This window comes from Peromyscus maniculatus, chromosome 4 (assembly GCF_049852395.1).
Source record: "Peromyscus maniculatus bairdii isolate BWxNUB_F1_BW_parent chromosome 4, HU_Pman_BW_mat_3.1, whole genome shotgun sequence".
NCBI classification, from domain to species: domain Eukaryota; kingdom Metazoa; phylum Chordata; class Mammalia; order Rodentia; family Cricetidae; genus Peromyscus; species Peromyscus maniculatus.
Genome location: NC_134855.1, coordinates 28,124,724 through 28,143,890, shown reverse-complemented (window position 1 = coordinate 28,143,890; position 19,167 = coordinate 28,124,724). Strand labels below are relative to the sequence as shown.

The 19,167-nt window shown below is 47.8% G+C and overlaps 1 protein-coding gene across 3 annotated transcripts in view; it reads right to left on the bottom strand.

The window, feature by feature from the left end:
* Positions 1-19,167, bottom strand: part of Kif5c (kinesin family member 5C) — a 160,555-nt gene that overhangs the window by 19,595 nt on the left and 121,793 nt on the right. For all 3 annotated transcript variants that reach the window (XM_006974286.4, XM_042275271.2, XM_076569432.1), the window contains 7 exons: positions 18,884-19,001; positions 16,594-16,670; positions 15,519-15,628; positions 13,554-13,655; positions 13,364-13,424; positions 8,262-8,333; positions 5,785-5,889 (listed from right to left, as the gene is read on the bottom strand). In XM_006974286.4, coding sequence (XP_006974348.1) covers positions 5,785-5,889; positions 8,262-8,333; positions 13,364-13,424; positions 13,554-13,655; positions 15,519-15,628; positions 16,594-16,670; positions 18,884-19,001 — 645 coding nt within the window. The remainder of the gene's footprint in view (positions 1-5,784; positions 5,890-8,261; positions 8,334-13,363; positions 13,425-13,553; positions 13,656-15,518; positions 15,629-16,593; positions 16,671-18,883; positions 19,002-19,167) is intronic.

The following is a 19,167-nucleotide window of genomic DNA, read 5'->3' as shown; positions in this document are numbered from 1 at the left end:
TCCCTTAGGCTGGCGTCCCGGGGTAAAGAAGGAGGGAAAAGGAGAAAGCCTGATGAGCGCTAGAGTCCCCAGGTAAAGAAAAAGGAAAAGGAGAAAGCCTGATGAGCGCCAGTATTCATCTTTTCTGCTTCCTGACATACCCAAATATGAGCAAACCCTGCCAGCACAGCCACGAGCCAGTTCTCCCACCACGCTGCCCCCGTCCTAAGAGACTGCACCCTCAAGACACAGAATAAAGCCATCCTCCCTGGACCTGCGTCTTTGCAGGTATTTGGCCACAGAAATGAAAACAACAACAGATCCAGAGACGTGGAGGCAGAGTGGGAAGGCACCACTGGAGGAAGCATGCTGTTCTCAGGCCTTGGGGCAGTTTACAGGGGTGTGTGGAAGAGCCCTGCGGTGGAACTGCAGGGGCCATGGGCAGAGCTCAGTGGACTGTTCTGGTGGGAGTCTGGACAGTGAAGGCCGGGCTCGTGAAGTGACAGGAGTAATATGGACTCTGTTGTGAACCAACCTAAAAACCAGTCATGTTATATTCTGGCAAAAAGGGAAAAAAAAATCTAACTGTATTCTATCCCTGCCCTGAAAATCTGAGCAGAGCTAAATTCAAAAGCAATGGATTAATTAATTTAAGGTGGAAATAATAAGATAGTCTAATAATCAGGCTGTGGCATGGTTATTGCTTACTGTTCTTAGATTTGTGGTGAAAAGGAGCAGAAAGATATATAAAGAACATGAAATTTGACAAGGAAAGGAGTCTGGGTGTGTTTAAGGTTGGTGTGGGCAGGATGACTGTAATTGTTAAAGAGATCAAAGCCATTAAGGAGAAACTTCAAACACTGCAATTGGGACAGTAGCAAAGTTGCCTATACGACGAGATCCTCACCTACCCCTGAGCTCCAGAGTCTAACAATACAAACATGGTTGAGAATCTTTCCTTTGAAAAGACAGTACTTGAACTAAGACAGCTTCTGGGCAGACTGCTCACATAAGGCCACCCAGGGAAGTGTGTTTTCAGGCTCAGCCTGGAAGATACACAAAGATCTCTGCAGCTATGGTCCCACAGGTCAAGGCGACATTTTGAGTGAATCGCAGAACTTTGCACCATGCACACCATACTGATTCTGAAAGCATGTAACATCCAAAAGTGAGGGGAGGTGTCCCAGAAGCTTGCAGCAGTATTCCAAAAAGCCACCACGGCCAGGCAACGCGCACTGAAGAAAGATTGCCTGCATGGAGCTGAGAAGTGGGCTGTGAATGAAGCTCTGGAGCCGAAGACACCAGGATACCGTAAATCTATAGACGTACAGGTACTGAGGAGAGCCAGCCCAAGAGAGAGGCCACCAGCAGCCATGGCAACAGAGCCTGAGGCGTGGGGCTATAGAGCACAGATGATGCTATCACAAACCGAGATGCTGGATGTGGAGCTGCAGGGTTTGGTGTCCCTGCTGCGTTTGTAACTTGGTTTGGTCCCATCTTTCTATGCTTTTCTGGTGTTTCTTCCTTTTGGAAATGTTTTGTTTTGGTCTCCCCCCTGCAGGTGCTCACAGTTAAAATGTTACCTTTAGTCTCTTGGCAGACTCTGAACTTGGGCTTTCAAAAAAAATGTTGGTGTTGGTAAGACTTAGGGACTCCTGGAGATGGGCTAAATGCATTTTGCATCATAAGATGGCTATGAATCAGGGCTAGAGAGATGGCTCAGTGGTTAAGATCATTGACTACTTTTTCAGAGGACCTGGGTTCAAGTCCCAGCACTCACATGGCAGTTCACAACTGTCTATAACTCCAAAATATGACACCCTCACACAAAAATATATGCAGGCAAAACACCAATGCACATAAAATAAAAATAGATTTAAAAAATAGCTATGAATTTATTTATTTATTTTATTTATTTATTTTTTTTTTGAGACAGCGTTGCTCTGTGTAACAGCCCTGGCTGTCCTGAAACTCTCTTTGTAGATCAAGCGGGCCTCAAACTCACAGAGATCCACCTGCCTCTGCCTCCTGAGTGCTGAGATTAAAGGTAATGATGGGATTAAAGCTGATGGCTATGAATCTTCAAGGGCCAAGGTGTAATGTTTTAGTTTAAATGTGATAAAGGAGCTGGAGAGATTGCTCAGGGTTAAGAACAGTTGTTTTTGCAGAAGACCAGTTTAATTCCCAGCACCCACAAAGTGACTCACTACTAACTGTACCTCCAGTTTCAGGGGATCTGGCAACCTCTTCTGGCCTCCTTGGACACCAGGCATGTATATGGTTGCACAGACCTACATGCAAGCAAAACACCCATACACATAAAATATAAAAATAAATTAAAAAGTAAAATAAAATTGACCTTTTGGGGTGTTCAGTTGACAGGCAGTAAACCAATGGTGCTTGTCAACTTGACTGTCTTTGTGATCATAGCTCTAGGCATAGCTTCGAGAATTTTCAGAAAGGTTTAACTAAGGGGGGAAAATCCACCCTGAATGGTGGGTATCATTTTCTATAGGATGCTGGACTGAGGAAAAAAATTAAAAAAGAGAGAGGCGGGGGTGGGGTGGGGTGTGTGTGTGGGGTCCCTGATGAACGGAGCATTAGACGCTCCGTCTCTTGACCTGCCTGAGAAAATCCCCTCCACTGTACCCATCCTGGCAGGAGGAAGACCTTCTAAAGAGAGACACTTGTGTCCCTTCCTTTGGTTACCAGATAATTAAGACAATGGTCCCCAAGGAATTGGAATTTTCCCAGAAATTTCATGCTAGGGAAAGAACGGCTGAAGTCCTGGTGCCAGCTAGAGGAGGATCTTGTTTCTCAGGAAGAGATTTCATACAGTTTTAACCATTTGTAAGATATATCAGAAGCTGAGGCAGAGACAATAGTGTGTCGATGTTGGGCGGGAACATACCTTGACTAGGGCAGCTTAGTTATACATCTCTTGTGCCCTTTATTTAAACCTAAACCTCATATAAGTGCTCCACAGATGAATTTGAGGTGGGGGTGGAGGTCGCTGGACCTCCTTGCTTATTCCTGTTCCCAGTGTGACTACACTGGTTAAATATGTCTGCCTTTCACCACGACTCATCATTTTAATTGGTATTATTGATGACACTGGCTGAGCTTAGCTTGTTAGGACTGCAAATGTCCAGATTTGTACCCTAAAAGCTCTAGCACTACCTCAACTGTTAACTAAACCTGCCTCCATGCATCTCTGCCATGATGGACTGTACTTTCCAACTGCGATACAGAACAAATCTGTTTTCCCTAAAGTTGCTTCTCATCAGGTATTTAGTCACAAGAAGGAGAAAAGAAAGTGCTAGAGGTCCACGAAGTACTAAAAAGGCAGGACGAAGAGTCTGGCATGATTTTATTTCTTTCCTTTGGATCAGCATCCTGCTGGATGCCCCTCCCCCCCCCCCAACCTAACCTAACCTAACCTGTCTCATCCCCTTTCCAGGCTGAAGACACAGAGAGAAGCCATTGCCCTTACTCTTCTCTCTTGAATTACCTTAGGTTCCAGGAACAGCAGGGCCAATCCATAAATACCTTTATGGCAAGGGACTGACATTATCCCCAAGTAGCAGGCAAGTTCGCAGGACCTACCACCCCAAGACGAGAACAGCCATCGCGAAGGAGTGGCTGCAGCCCTGCAGACCTCCTTGCATGGGACCCGCACTTTAATCTCCAGTTACAATTGCTGGAATCCAGACGGATCAGAGAAAGGATCAGAAAATCAGAAGAAGGTATCAGAGCAAGCTGCCGCTGTTCTGACCTATTTTGCTTATGCCAGCAGCACCTCCATGCCTGGCAGACTTGGCTTTTAATAAATATTCCTCGAATTCATGAATAAAATAATGAGTCGTGGAGGCAGATTTCAAGATGCCTGGCAGTCTTTGCTTCTGCATTTCTCATTATCAATTTGCTTGAATGATTTCCCTACGTGGATCTGCCATCGTCTCTCTGGGGAAAATGTCATCACCAGCCCTATGGAAACAAACCTAACAGGTCAAAGAGAAGTGGCATGCCCTCGGTCACCTGGCCCAGAGAGACCATTTGTACCCCGTGGCAAACCCTAAAGAAGGGTAGAGTCCCAGACACGCTGGCATTTACAGAATGGAAGGGAGGCCAATGGTCTGCCTAAGTCACTGGTATACTGGACATGCTTATCCCCCTCTGTCACTCTGAGCAGATGTCAGGCCAATGATCCCAGGGGACATCCAAGATGGCCAAGGAGGGATGAGAACAACAGAGCTCAGAGATTGCTGGGTCCAGTCTCTGGGTTCCCATGCATCTTAACCACGGTTCTATTGCATGAAGAGATACCATAACCACTGCAACGCTTATAAAAGAAAGCGTTTAACTGGGGCTTGCTTACAGCTTCAGATGTTAGTCCATTATAATCATCGATGGGAGCATGGCAACATGCAGACAGATATGGTGCTGGAGAAGTACCTGAGAGTTCTACATCCTGATCTACAGGCAGCAGAAAGAAAGCCTGGGCCTGGCATGGACTTTTGAAACCTCAAAGCCCACCTCCGGTGACACACTTCCTCCAACAAGGCCATACCTCCAATCCTTCTAATCTTTCAAATAGTGCCCCTCACAGGTGACTAGGCATTCAAATACATGAGCTTATAGGGGCCATCCTCATTTAAACCGCCATGCCATCTGTGGGACAAAGTAATGTCTCCTTGGCAATAAAAGAAGAGACCTGAACCAGCCTGATCAGCACATACACTCTATGGAATGGTCTGTTCTACAGAGGTGCCTCAGTGGCATCATGGGAGAGCACAAGGCCAGTCAGTATCCAAGGGTGGAACGAAAGCAGGATGGAAGCCCAAGGCTCAACACTTTACTCACTCCAAGCCCTAAAGAGTTCCCCTTTCACTCTCTATAAATAGATTCCATATAACAGATCCCATCAAAGAAAGACTCATTCGTAGGTGTGTGTGTGTGTGTGTGTGTGTGTGTGTGTGTGTGTGTGTGTGTGGTCTCGTCTTGTACATGTGCAGGCACTTGTGTTCTATGGCACACATGCAGAGGTCAGAGAACACCTTGCAGAAGTTATTTTTCTTCCTCTATAGTATGGGTTCTGAAGACTTGACTCAGATCATCAAGCATGGAAGTACATAACATGAAATGAGCCGTCTTGTTAGCCCAAGGCAGTTTTTCATATATAAAGGAAGCTACTGAAGGCTAAAGGCAGGCACATTTTTTCTGTGTGGTTTATTACTAATTTTAGAATTTTTACAATGTGTTTGCATCACATCCACCCCTCTCTTCTCACCCTAACTCCTCCTAAACCTACCATCTTGTTGTCACCTTGAGACAGAATCTTACTATGGTGCCCAGGCTGGTATTAAAACCTTAAGTGGAGGGCTGGAGAGTTGGCTCAAAGGTTAAGAGCACTGGATGTTCTTCCAGAGGTCCAGAGTTCAATTCCCAGCACTCACATGGTGGCTCACAGCCATCTATTGTGCTATTTGTTGCCCTCTTCTGGCCTGGTGGCATAAAAGCAGGCAGAACACTGTATATATAATAAATAAATAAATCGTAACAAAATAAAATTTAAAAAAATCAAGTGATCCTCCCACCTCCTTGGTAGCCAGGCATACAGGTGCATGCCACCATTCCTAGCCAAGAGTCAGGGACTTTCAAAGACTCCAGCTCCTCACAGCACACAGGTTCTCTGACCATACACAGACATCCAGTATCAGAATTATTCTGTGCTGCAGCCAACCAGCCGAGGCTGTGCCCAGGGAGAACAGAGGTTGGGGGACGGGGTACAGTGAGCTCACCCACCTGCTTGTGCACCTTGGTAAGCTGCTCCAAGTTATTCTCCAGGAAAGAGATCTTCTGCTTCTGGGCGGCACTACCCCCTCCATCGTCGCTGTCCAGCTCCACACTCTGCACCCACACGTGACAGTTAGTGGCATGACCCGCTTCCCCACCCACCTGCCCACTGCTCAATATACATTAAAGCTCTTGAAAAGGAAAAATTCCCCATCCCATCAAAAGACAGTCTGAAAGTGAAAACAAAGAGAAGTTGTAAAAGGTTCCACTCCACGGACTTTCCGATAAATTTCCTTGGCTTGCACTAAAGTGTTGTGAGGAGGAGTAACTCTTGAGAATGCTGGAATAAGAATACCTTCAGATCTGCTTCTGTGCACTGCACACATTTCTCGTTAACGAAATGTACCTCTCCCCTGCAGGTAAAGCGATTTCTCTTCTTTTCAAAAAGAACGCACCACAACTTATTGAGAAGAACCAGTGTGAAAATAAGACTCAAGTTTAGCTTAGCCATCAGGACTAGATGAGAGATCACCAAGCCTGTCATCCAGAGTCATTGCTGCCACTGGGAAATCCTAATGGCTTCTGCTTGTCTCTTAGACACCCAAAGCTCTGCAGTTCCCCCGTGAGTCAGTCAGTCTCAGCCCTGTTACAGCACGGGTGCTGGGAAAATCCTTTGGATTTATCAGATCTTAAAATTGGCAACAACACCATACTCTTGACAAGCAAGGTAGCACAGATAAGTTAAAACACATGTGCAAACACAACCTAAGTTCAAAACTAGCCAAACATGTCTGTCTGGTGACACAATGGAAGGAACCATCCTTCTCCAGAAGGGTGACGGTTTCCACCATCAATTCAGCCCACAACATAAGCTCTCAAACATGGACATATACCAGGATCCCCAGGCCATTTCCTAAAACTCAGATTGCTGAGCCCACCCCCATGTCGGATTCCTCAGACCTCAGAATTTAAACAAATTCCCAGGTGATGCCAATGTAGCTGCCAGAGGCCCAGAGGCCGAAAATCTGAAAGTAGGTCATCCCTAGGAAGTTTTATAAAATGAAACCAGGGGATTCTGGTGTCCTTCTCTTGACCCTTTCTCTGGCCAGCACTCCACTTCCCCCCAGGGACAGAAGTCTTCTTTGTCATAAGCTCTCATCAGGTTCCCTTCCTGTCAAGTCTGTCCATCACATCGACATTGCTCTCATCCTCCTGTCTGGTGCAGGCCCCAAGGTAACATGTGCTTTTTAGACTGGTCATCACACAGTGGCCTGACCATTGCCATTCAGGCTCTGAAAATCTCCCATGGTCCTCTGCCTTCAATATTTGCCTCACCAAGATTCCACCCTGTAGAGCCATGCTGCCACAGGTGCCTGCCAACTGCACACTGTTTTCTGTTGGGCACGCACACCACTGCTCAGCAATCCACTTAACTCAGCCCGAGTAGCTGCCATCCACAGCTGGCTGAATCTTCTCTCATCTCCCCCAGCTCCACATTCTCTTCCCTTCACCACTGAGGACACCAGCCATCAGATGTAGCCTCTTTCCACTGTCCTGGTTTCCCGCAAATGCTTCCAGCCTGACTCTCTCTGGCCTCTGGAAAACTCAGTGCCTTCTCTTTACCAAGTAGCAGTATCCATTTGTGCGGTTAATTCTCCCTCTTAGACCGGCTCCTATCAACTGCTCCCTTTTCACCGTGGTTGACTTTTTCTCCTTTGCTCTTTCATACACACCCATGTGTACGAGTACATGTATATACATGTACGCACACTCAAACACGCATATGCCTTTACTAAACATTTGCACATGCTTCTCTTGATATTCTCCTTCAATCTTTTCACGCCTCTTCCATGACCCCGGGCTCCTTGTCCATTACACTCTGGCCTCATGTCTTCTCAATTAAATTTCCGAGCTGACCTGTTGAGTCACCAATGTGGAGAGTCCCTAAGATCACCGGGATTCTGAGAGCTTGCAGGCTTAACATCTGACTCTTTTCAGACTTGCAAACACACCCAAGCCCAGATCCGCACCTGCAACACAGGGATACTGTAGGACCTACTCCACAGAGGCTGGGATACACAAGCACGATACCAAAGCACCTCACCAACCGCCTAGACAAACGGGAGGCTCTGGCCATCTCACTCTGTAGACTAGGGGACTATGCTGTCATCTTCTGATGAGAATGTCCGGTCTTTTCTGACCCCAAACAGTGACTTTCACACTGGGCCAGACAAATATGTGTCATTTTAATTAAGGCCAGGCAGGGACAGCATTATAAGTTCCTCTTACTAAAAAGGAAAATCAGATGGTAAAATAGTCCCAAGTAATTTCAGCCCCAAGCACAATCTTTTAATAATGTTCTCGGGCATGAGGTAATTAATTTATAAGCATAACCAGCCTTAATTTGAGCAAGCGATATTTCAACTGGAGATGATACCTCATCGCCGACGGTTTTCTTCGACGTGTTCAAAAATGGCAGGGCTTACCTTTTTCACCCGGGTGGTCAAATCCTGGACGAAGAGCTTGCGCAGGTTATGAAGAGTCTGGAGTTCTCTAGACTGGAAGAGATTTTTTGACATGCAGAATCAGTGAGGTGGTGGACTGAACCGGTGCGGCACTTGCTCTAGAAGTCATTGGCTCCCCGGACATCACCACGGCCCCGCTGGGGCTGCCGTTGATACTGCTGGTGCCATGGCACAGTCTGTACCTTGCCTGCTTTGTAGCCTGCACTTCTGTCAGGGGCACATGCATGGTGCAGGATCCTGGGGACTCTGACTGCCGGCTGCAAGCCAGAACATAGCCAGCCAGCGCTTTTCCTCTACTCTCAAAAGGGCCGAACAAAAATTCCTAGGAAGTTACCTGCCATGGGGAGGGGATCTGCTTTTGTTTTTGTTTACTTCCCATGTAAATATTACACATCATACCAACAAGCTAAATTAAAAAGTAACCATGACTCCTCTCACCCAAACTGGCTGGCATTCCCCATGATTCTGCACCCACTACTGGCCCAGTCCACAAGACTGTTTGCCTCACATCAGCAGCTCACAGATGAGGCAGTTCTCAGACTCTCCATCTGGTGGCCCTGGGCAAATCACCTGGACTTCCTATATGTTTTCTCACATTTAAGGTGGAGATAGAGAATTTGACCCTGTGGTGTCAAGACTAAATGAGATGATCTGAAAAGCCCTTAGGAAGGTTTTTGGCCCATAGTAAAAGGTTAGTAAGACAGCTACTATGAGTTCATAGCCCAAGAGCTGGCAATTACTTCCTTCATTTTGGATTATTTTCTATGAATGAATACCTAAGATTATAAGTGATGAGACAAGGGCCTGAACCAAACCTAGTAATCTTTGGTAACAAAACCAGAAAATCAAAACAACATTTGCTTCTATTCAAGTCTTAGTCTACATACATTGTGTGTGTGTGTGTGTGTGTGTGTGTGTGTGTGTGTGTGTGTGTGTGTGTGTTGGGGTCTTAATTTCTGTAGCTCTGATTGGCCTTGAATTCACTAAATAGACCAGGATGGCTTCAAACTCATAGAGGTTTTTCTGCTTCTGTCTCTCACAAGCTCAGATTAATGTACACCACTGCCTCACCTATGCGTTTCAAGGTGTGTGTGTGTGTGTGTGTGTGTGTGTGTGTGTGTGTGTGTATGCGCCAGTGTGTATACATGTACGTGAATAAAGTGCTGGAAGATTTGAGGAGAGGGCATTGGATCCTCTGGAGCTGAAATTATAGGTGGTTATGAGCTGCCGTACATGGCTACTGGGAACTGAACTCAGATCCTCTACAAAAGCAGCAGTAAGTGGTCTTAACTACTGAGTCACCTTCCCAACCCAGCTCTTCCTATGTTTTCTACAAGGGATGTTAGTTTCACATAAATTACGTCCGCATAAGTAAGAAGTAGAGACTCTTTCAAATGTGTTCATCTGTATAAATTGACAGGATGCCAGGGGCTGAATGCTCAAATTAAAAAGGTAGAAACAGGACTCAGAGTTAAGGAAACTCCAAGTTTCTGGAAATACCGTTCTCTGTTCATTTAAGGCCTTATTATTGGGTCCCGTTCTGTGTTGAAATAAGAAGCACCTGAAGTCAATTGCATCCTTGGATGAGGGAAATTGCTTTCTGCGGGAAGCCTAACAGGTCTGGTACGGTGAATAATGTGCACAGACTGCCATCCGAGAGCGAGCCGCCTCACAGCACAGGACCAGGGGTACAGTCCATCGCTCACCACTATCCCGGCTGCCCTCCGCCCCTGCAGGGGGCGCTCAGTCCCACATGCCTTCATGCTGACAAATGCCCTGCGTGCTGCCCCTCCACCTCGGCTCTTCCTTCTGCCCACACTGCCATCATGGTGCATATTTTCTGAAAGAAAACACCACCACACAAAAGGGAGGCAAGAAGTGTGACACCCCACCCAAAAGCCAGGCCTTTCCTTGGGACATAAATACCACATGAGAGTCCTGAGCTGGCCCCTTCTTTCATTATTAGCAGTTGGGCATGTAAGGTGGTTCATACTGCTGTACCGTGATGCTTAGGCAGCTGTCACGTGGCTTCCTGCAGCAATGATCTTTCCTCCATCGCATTCGGAATTATTTCTCTACCCTCCGGCTTCCCCGGGTTCTCTTCCCATCATAGGCTACTGCCCTCCGTGCATTAGCTCGAGGCTAATGACTCGGACCATGAGGTAGCACTAGAGAGGTGCTCAGTGTCGCATGAAGTGGGATCTAGAGGAAGCAGTCAGGGTCCTGCCTCGAGCCACACACAGAACAGCATGGATGACCAGTCTGCAGTGAGATTCTCAGAGTGCAATCTGCTAGTAGCGTCCTACCCCTCCCCACAACGTTCAGGAGGAAGAGCAGGCTAGCACAGGAGGCCTTGAGAACAGAGTGACAGCCGAGGACAGCAAGAGCCTGTCTCTGAAGGATATCTACAGCTCAGCTTGGGAAGAATCCAAAGCGGAGGACAAACACTTGAGTATACAGCAGCTCACGCTGCAGGAATCTAGTCCTGGATGTAAGGAAGGAGGTGTGGGGGTGGTGAGGGAAAGAGGAAGAGGAAAAGGAACCACCACATTAGGGGGTCTGTCCTTGTGTGTGGGATGGAAGGACATGTGTAAATGGGGGGCAGGTAGCCTTTGAGAGTGAGCTTGTGTAGGCACAGCCAGATTACTAAGGAAATGAGCTTGTGGGAGGGAAGGAGAGAAGAATTGAGTAGGTGATGGAGGCTACTGAGAAAACATGCCATTTAATACATCTCCAAGCACCTAAGAAGGCAAAGGAACTGGCTACTAATCCTTTAGTATGCTCACAGGGATGGGAACAAGAAAGCGTGTGAGTGTAAGAATATGAGTAAGTCTGGATGTGAGCTGGGAGGGGAGAGAGGGAGAGGGAGGGAGGGAGGGGGAAGGAGTGAGAGGGAGGGAGGGGGAGGAAGGGAGAGGGAGTGAGAGGGAGAGTGGGGGAGAGAGAGAGACAGAGAGAGAGAGAGACCATGAGAGTGACTTGCATGAGTCAGCAGAGTGTGAGCTGTGACTGTGACAACATGAATATCTCTGAGTTTACTGAGCCTTTGTGCATATTGGCCTGTAAGTGTGAAGGAAAGGATGAGAAAAGGCAAGCAAGTGTGAGTTTAAAGTACCTAACAACTTGTGTAAATGAGCAAAAATGTGTTCGAATGAGAAAAACCGTTAGTGAGATGCGGATATGTGTGAGTGTACAGGAATATACATGGACATCATAAGGACAATCAGGGCATGTGGCCAAGCCCAGAAGACATCATGAAAGTGAGTGTGTGGTGTGCCGACAAGTTGTGTGTGCAAATGCATGTGCAAGCTGGGTGTGAGGGCAGCAGAGACACAGAAGGGAAGCCAGGTGCATGGGTGTAGGGGGTCCACAGGGGTACAAGCAGAGAACAGCCTGCTGGCAGGAATCTAGTAAAATGTCAATGTTCAGCATTGTCCTGCAATTCTGTAAGTACACTCAGTTATGGACTGCACTGCTCTATAAACAATGCAGAGGAAACAATTTCATGGCCTCATGTCTGCTTTCCCTATAGGCTTTGCCCTTGAAAGGTTCAGCTTCCTGTCAGCACAGGCATCTGACCTCTGTCCCCAAGGCTTGTGTCCTCATTCCTCGGAGGAGCAGTTTGTCCTGGCCCAGGAGCCAGCATGCAGCCTCAGCTCCAGATGGGAGTAGCCATCTGCCTCCAGTCTGAGCCTCTGGGCTGTTGGGGATGGGCTCTGTCCCACATAAACTCACGTGACACATGAGCGGGCTGAGAAGGTGCCGCTGAATTTAAACGTGTGCAAGCCTAAATGCATTTTCACCGAATTCTGCTGATGTTAGAATGGCATGTGATAAGCCACAGCTGTGAAGTGTGATACACACACACACACACACACACACACACACACACCTGCTATCCTGCACAGTCACTGAAAACAATGTTGTAGGCACATTCCTATCCAATAGCGATTTCGAACACCAAGCCCTTACTGAACCCAGTGGTGTCTACTGCTCTTCTTCCTGGCCCTCCTTCAAGGCACCTGCTCCAGCACTGTCCTCCTAGGCCTGTCTTTTACCCTCCTTTTACCCAGCCGCACACTGACATCCTTGTTACCTCCACATGCCACAAGTTATTGCTTCCAGAATGGTCTTCCTCAGCATGTCCCTCCTCCTCCTCTCAGCTCAGTGCGTCAAGGTCAGCTTCTAGAGACAAGACTTCCCTACAGTGTGCACTGATAAATCCGAGTACCTAGACAAGTGCCAGCCTCTGTGGGTGCTTGCTAAATATCTGTTGGAAGCTGAGTGGAGTTCTGTTCTCATTCAAACACTTCAGGATTACAGCACTCACAACTGACTAATCAATCAGCGGATGAATTTTGTTCAAAGTCATTCTACAAATGCCAGTTTGCCACAGAATGCTTTTGTGAAGGCAATACAGGCACCATCTTAGGGCAGGGCCACCCATCTTAGACCACCTGCTCTACTCAGTTCCAGGAAGGACCTCAGGAATGTGCCATGGCAACTTGAACAGATACAGGGCAGTATGCTCCTGCAGATATTCTGCGGTTTATGGTCCTTGAAGCTATCTAAATAATCCCACTAAGCAGCCCAGATAATCCTGCTCAACAAGTTGTGGTTCCCCACCAAAAAGCCCAAACTAATAGTTTCAAATGTGGTTTCACACCGAAAGTCTAGGCCAGTAGTTTCAAACAATCACCTTGCCACATATCCCTTCTACCCAACTTCAAGTTGCCAAAGCATACAATTCCCAGCTTGCGGTTTTTCCCTATAGAAACTCTCTACCCTTGGGCCTGCCACAGCTGCTGAAATTTCCCTCCATCTGCCTGGTGGTGGCCCAGGTTTGAACCTGACAATAAAAGGACCTTAAGTGCTTGCATCGGAAACCGGCTCCTTGGCGGTCTCTGGGGGTTTCTCAAAACGGTTCTGGAAACAGGTACAACACTCTGTGTCTAACTGCTATACAGGAAAGGTGCACGCTGATAAAATTTTAGAATCAACAGTTCAGTAGATCACAAACAAAGCAGGCTGCTGAGAGTGGACTGAACTGGGAACTGACTTACCACAGTCTCTTCCAGCCCCTTAAGGTCCTCCCTAGCTTGGTCCCTTTTATCATTGAGCAACCTGAAGAGACAGAAAGGAACCATGAGCCACCACGAGAGAACCAGAAGGGGGCAGATGCAGTTTGCACCCGGGGCAAACAAACAAGGCCAGGCAAAGACAGACGCAGTCGGGGATGCTGAGGGCACTCACAGGAGCTTCTCCAGTCTCACTTCTCTCTCCTGGTCCTCTATTTTCAGCTTGTTATAATCGGAGCTCAGCCTCTCCTGCTCCAGTTGCAGCTTCTGGTTCAAACTGAAATTGAGAGGAAAAAGCAATATACTCCAGATCAGCTTGAACTTCTGAGTTATCCTCCTAAAGCCCTGGCTCTGTTGCAGTCCCATTAGTTTGGTGCAATGAAGGCAGCGATTCGAGAGGATTCGGAGGGATCAGAGAACAGCCTCACAGTTTCTTCTCTGCCCAAGTGAAAACGAATTTCTGGGGAGCAGCTAGGAAGCATGAAATGAAACAAAGGCTTTGAGGGTGTATTTATAGTTTGTTTGTGTGCAAGGGCTGCTGTGGGGGGAAATAATGACATTGGGGAAACGGTGATGCTTGAAAACAGAGAGAGAGAGAGAGAGAGAGAGAGAGAGAGAGAGAGAGAGAGAGAGAGAGAGAGAGAGAAGAAAAAGCAGGCTGAGCAAGCCATGAGGAGCAAGACAGTAAGCAGCACCCTTCCATGGCCTCTGCCTTAAGTTCCTGCCCTGACTTCCCTGGATGTTGAACTGTAAACTGAAAGCTGAAATAAACCCTTTCCTCCCCAGGTTGTTTATGGTCAGAGTGTTGGATCACAACAGAAACCCTAAGCAGTGTCTAGTATACTTCTGTACCAAGCCAATGCCCATAAGCCAGGCTTTATGGGGGCTGAGACCACAGGGCTGTGTGAAGGAAACCAGAAGCACCCAGAGCCCAAGCCGAGGACGGTCCCCAGGCAGGGACTCACGCACTTTCTTCCCGCTCTTTCTGCACCATGTTTTGAGGGAGAGTAATCAGAATCATGTCCAGGGGCAGCTCACGGTGCAGAAGGAGTGGAAAGAGGGCATGCTGAGGCCTGTCCTTCGGCAGGCTGCACAGAGCCAGCACACCACCTAGACTCCCCCTCTGCTCCTCTTCTCCCTCAAGATGCAAATGTACTTGCAAGCAGCTCACATACTCGGAGCAGATTTGGATCAGTAGCCTGGAGAATTAAACGCTTAGCTCCAGTCTGATTCCTATTTAGCAGTGTGACCTTAAGTAAATAATTCAACCTTGCTTCCCATATCTAATTCTTCATCTGCAGAAAGTGGTGGTGCTGATGGGGGGTGCTGGGCCTAGTGTGGGGAAGGGCGGTGGGTGAAATTTTATTTCAGTAGACATGTTTTCTTCATAAGAGTATGCCTTTGGGGGGGAACATTTATAGGGCTGTTCTGCAAAGGGGTGTGTAGACTACCAAGGAGATCTATGCAAACAGCATAAAGAACCCCTAGAATAGGACCCCCCCAAAAGGGAGCTTTGCAGCTGGGTGCTTGTGCTGCAGAAAAGGAAAGGGTGCTGTGGAGCAGGGGGCTCCCCAGAGACTCTGAGAAGGCAGGATGCAGCCATGGGGCAGCATGCAGAGTTAAGTGCGTGGTGGCATGGTATACTGGCATCCACCTTGCAGACACACTGGCACAGGTCTCTGAGGTGTGCGCACAGACAACCAGGTGGCTACAGGTGCATTATTTGTTGGGCTGAAGGGGCAGCAATGTCAAAAGGCTTCTCTAGAGTGTTTATTAACTCCTGGGGGAATAACAGCCTTTTCCTTTTCTTTTCTTTTTCTTTTTCTTTCTTTCATACTTGCATACTCTCTCTGGCTCTTGGGCATGTATCTTCCAACCTACGTCACCACTGAACTGATCCTGCCCCAGGCTGGTGTGATGCAGAGGGGTGGCTGGGTCTGCCTGCCACCTGCTGTACCAGAGCCCCAGGAGGCTGGCCTCCAGATGGGAGAACAGACCTCGGAGGCAGCACCAGCCGAATAGAGCTCAGAGCCCAAGCACAGGGAGACCAGGGCCCCTGGCTAAAAGTCATGTCCTTTAAGTCTGGCTCACAAGGCCCGAGCACGCCCACCCACGTCCCGTGAGCCCTCGGCCCACTCACTCCCGAATCTCGTCTATGATTTTCTGCTTCTCCTCAATTTCATCGCGAAGTCTGGACAGCTGCTTCTGGTGCGCTTCCCGGTGACTCTCCATCTGCTGCTCCAGAGCTTTCTGCAAGCCAGGCCAGGAGAAATGTCGCATCAACTTGTTGGCACTCTGCCCACTCGGTGACAAGCCCTGGATCCGCGTCCACCTCCCTCAGATGTTAAATCCAAAAATTAAGGGTGTTTTTTTGGCTCTCGGGCCCAAGCTCCTAGCCCTGCTTCATCTGTACAGCAAAGCCCACAGATCTGCCGCAGAACTGAGTGGGCCTTGAAGGCACACCAGCCCAGTAATTGCACAGAAATTTGCCTTCGCCTTCAGCCACTTATCTGGGCTACATGGTTTTCTCAGCCAGGCCAGCCAGAACACAGTTCTCTTCCTATCTGAGCGACCCCAGACAAGTCACTTACCCCTGTAAGAACACTTCCTACCTGCTGAACTGAGGGGCAGCCCCCCCTCTCTGTCCAGCCCACCAAAAGCACTCTGAAATGAGAGCAGGCCACCCCAGCAAGGCCGAGCTGTGTTCTGTCGGCCGGAGCAGGGCCACAGCAGAATATTAGCTGTGAGATTCTGCTCAATGAGGTTCATGGTTTGTCTGAATCAATCAGAATTAGTCACCTTTAAAGGTCTTATTTCCTATTTGTTTTTTTCCACATTTTCCATTCTTGATTTAAAGGTGACCATGAAGATCTGTGTTTTAGGAAACTTGGGCTTGAAGATCTTCTTTGTAGGGGCTGAGAGGAAATGTTTTCTTTAGAAGTTAACGCTGGTCACATGGCCTGTGTGGTCACTGCCATGCTACTCTTATGCCCTCTTCATCAGGAACAGGGAATACAGGTATCAACGCAACACAGAATCCACAGACATTTCTGGCTTCCTGGATAGTCCCATCACCATCTCGTGACTACGGGAGGCCCTGGGAGAGCTGCTCTGAAAGCCCCGCCATGATTCCTCTCCTCTCTGACACGCTGACATGCACGGGTCCGAGGACCGATTTTTCGAGATGTGCACACATCAAATGCACACGTACTCACCTTCATCTCCTCGGCATCCTGGAGCCTTGTCAGGTGTTCTTTTTCTTTATCTTGGAAACTGACTTCATGCATTTTTTCTGTTTCAAAATGTAAAAGTGACTTCAGTTTTCATTGGTGGGATTCAGACCCCAAAGCAAAAACTCAGAAGACTAAAGCATGATGGCAGAGTGAGAAGAGCAGCCAGCTTGCATCAGAGCATCACCAGGGACAGGCTCCTGACCAAGCACCCAAAGTGCCAGGGCAGGGCTGACCTCTCCTGTGGCCTGTGCTGGTACTTCCGCCCCTTGGGACCTCAGGTGGACTGAGGCCTCCCTAGGGGAGAGCAGCCAGGGAAAGGAAGGGGCTAATTGGAAGCAGGCAGCCCCAGAACTGCTTCCCACTGGCCTCTGGGAGTGGGCCTGGAGGGGCCGGACGTGAGGACATGATCAAGCCTTGCAGATTATAAAGCTCCTATAAGCGTGAGGTGACATCTGGACTCAGGTCACTGGTAGAACTCCACAAGGAGTTAATTTACCTCCCAGGGGTAGCTGTGGATTTTCTAAGGATCTAGAGCAAGAAAACAAGCTAAAGATGAAGACAAGGGAAAGAGAAATATATTCTAACACTTTCTGGATTTACCAGGGGGCCCCAGGGGCGCAGGGCTGTTACTAGCACTCTGGCTCAGTACAATCTGGCTCAGTGGGGCTCCTTGAGCAAGTAGGCAAGTGCAGCCTGAGCTGGAGAGCTGGGGGACGGGGGTGCAGGGAGCGAATGTCATTTGGACAGTGACATCTAACTCATTATGTCTCTAGTCTATCTTACTTTATTCCAGGTCTTCCCCGTTTGTATCTCTATTCAGTGGCCCCATTGCAGGAAACATATAAGAAGGGGGAATGTTTTTCTTCATCCAGGGTTAGGTGGAATACTCTATTCTCAACATTCATTCCTTACCACTAAAATAAAATGTTTCAAAGCTATGGCAGGGCTCTTCCTTCTTAATTTGCCTTTGAACCTGAAGCAGCATGCATTTATCCAGTAAATAGCTTCACATGACAATAAAAGAAATAACATCATCAATCCTAAATACTCATCAAAGCGTTTTTGTTTTAAATATTAATTTCTAAGACCACAAGGACCCATTTATTTTTAATAACTACAATAAAGACTTTAACCTAACACTGTATGATAAATCATTGCTACACATATGCATGTTTTGTATCCAACAGGAAAACCAATATTCTATTAACATCTACTGAACTATTTTTTAGATATTTTGGATGGCTTCCTTTTTCCTGCTTCTCTGCATTCTTGTTTGTGTTTTTCTGATCTAAAGTTCTGTGATGAGGGGCTGGACAGATGGCTCAGTAGTTATGAACACTTGCTGTTCCTCCAGAGGATGAAGTTCAGTTCCCAGCATCCACACCAGGAGGCTCACAAACACCTGTAACTCTACCTACAGAACATCCAACAACCTCTTCTGGCTTCCTCAGGCACCTGTGTGCACGTGCACGCACATACACACACACGCACACGCACATGCACACGTGCACATATGCGGAGCGTGTGCACACACATACAATAAAATCTTTAAAAATATACTTGAAATTCAATGGTCAAATGTTATGAGGAATTGTTATGGCTGTTCAAATTGCTCTATAAACATTAATTTTCATTTCAGCCTTTACTATGTGTGGTTGGTCTCACTCTGCACATTGTAAAGTACTTAACCCTGTCCTGGCTTCTGTATTTCTGATTGCCACTCTTAATGTTTGCTTCTGTTTACTCCCCTTGATTAAGCACTTCCCGTGTGTCAAACAGCACACAGCCAAGGGCAGAGCTCGTTCAAAAGCTGAGCTTCCCAGCTTAGCCACGATGCATGTGCAGAACTCCACGGGAGGGTCCGACATAAGAGAATTAGCAGTTTTGAATCCCTCGTGGGATGGATACAGCAGGGTGGCTCGTCCAGAGAAGACTGGAGGTGAGAACCCTCAGTATATCGACTTAGCCACAATCCCTAACTAGGCTGCACAAGGCCATCATAGCAGAGATGAGCAGAGCCAGCGGCATCCGACAAGTGTAAGGGACAAGCTTTGCCAAGTGACTAGAGGTCCACTGGAAGAGGGGGATGCTGGGTAGACAGAGGGAAGCTGGGAAGGCAGTGGGACTAGCATGGGTCTCTTCTTTCGGTTCTGCTGTGGTTTCCGGCAGACACAGACGTGCTGTAACTGAACTAAACTGAACATCAAGACTCAGGCAGCTAGAAACTGACTTAGGCCGAGTGCCCGCCACCTGCAGAACAGTCAATATTTACCTTGGGCTCGGAGCTTGGCCAGCTCTTCGCTGAGTGAGTCTTGGGATTCTTCCAGCTGCCTCCTCTTCTGTTCCATGTTCTGCATGTAGTCTGTCAGAGATTTGATCTTGGCCTCATGCTATGAGCAAGAAAACAGATCAGAAGGAAAGGTGAGTAGCTAGGACCTGCTTGTCCAGGCTTGTCTGGAGCTGTCCAGTAGGAAACCACAACCTAGAGACCTCACCGTGGAATGGCTCCTAGTTCGTCCTCTGCCTGGGATTCACAATTGAGGACCAAGGCAGCTC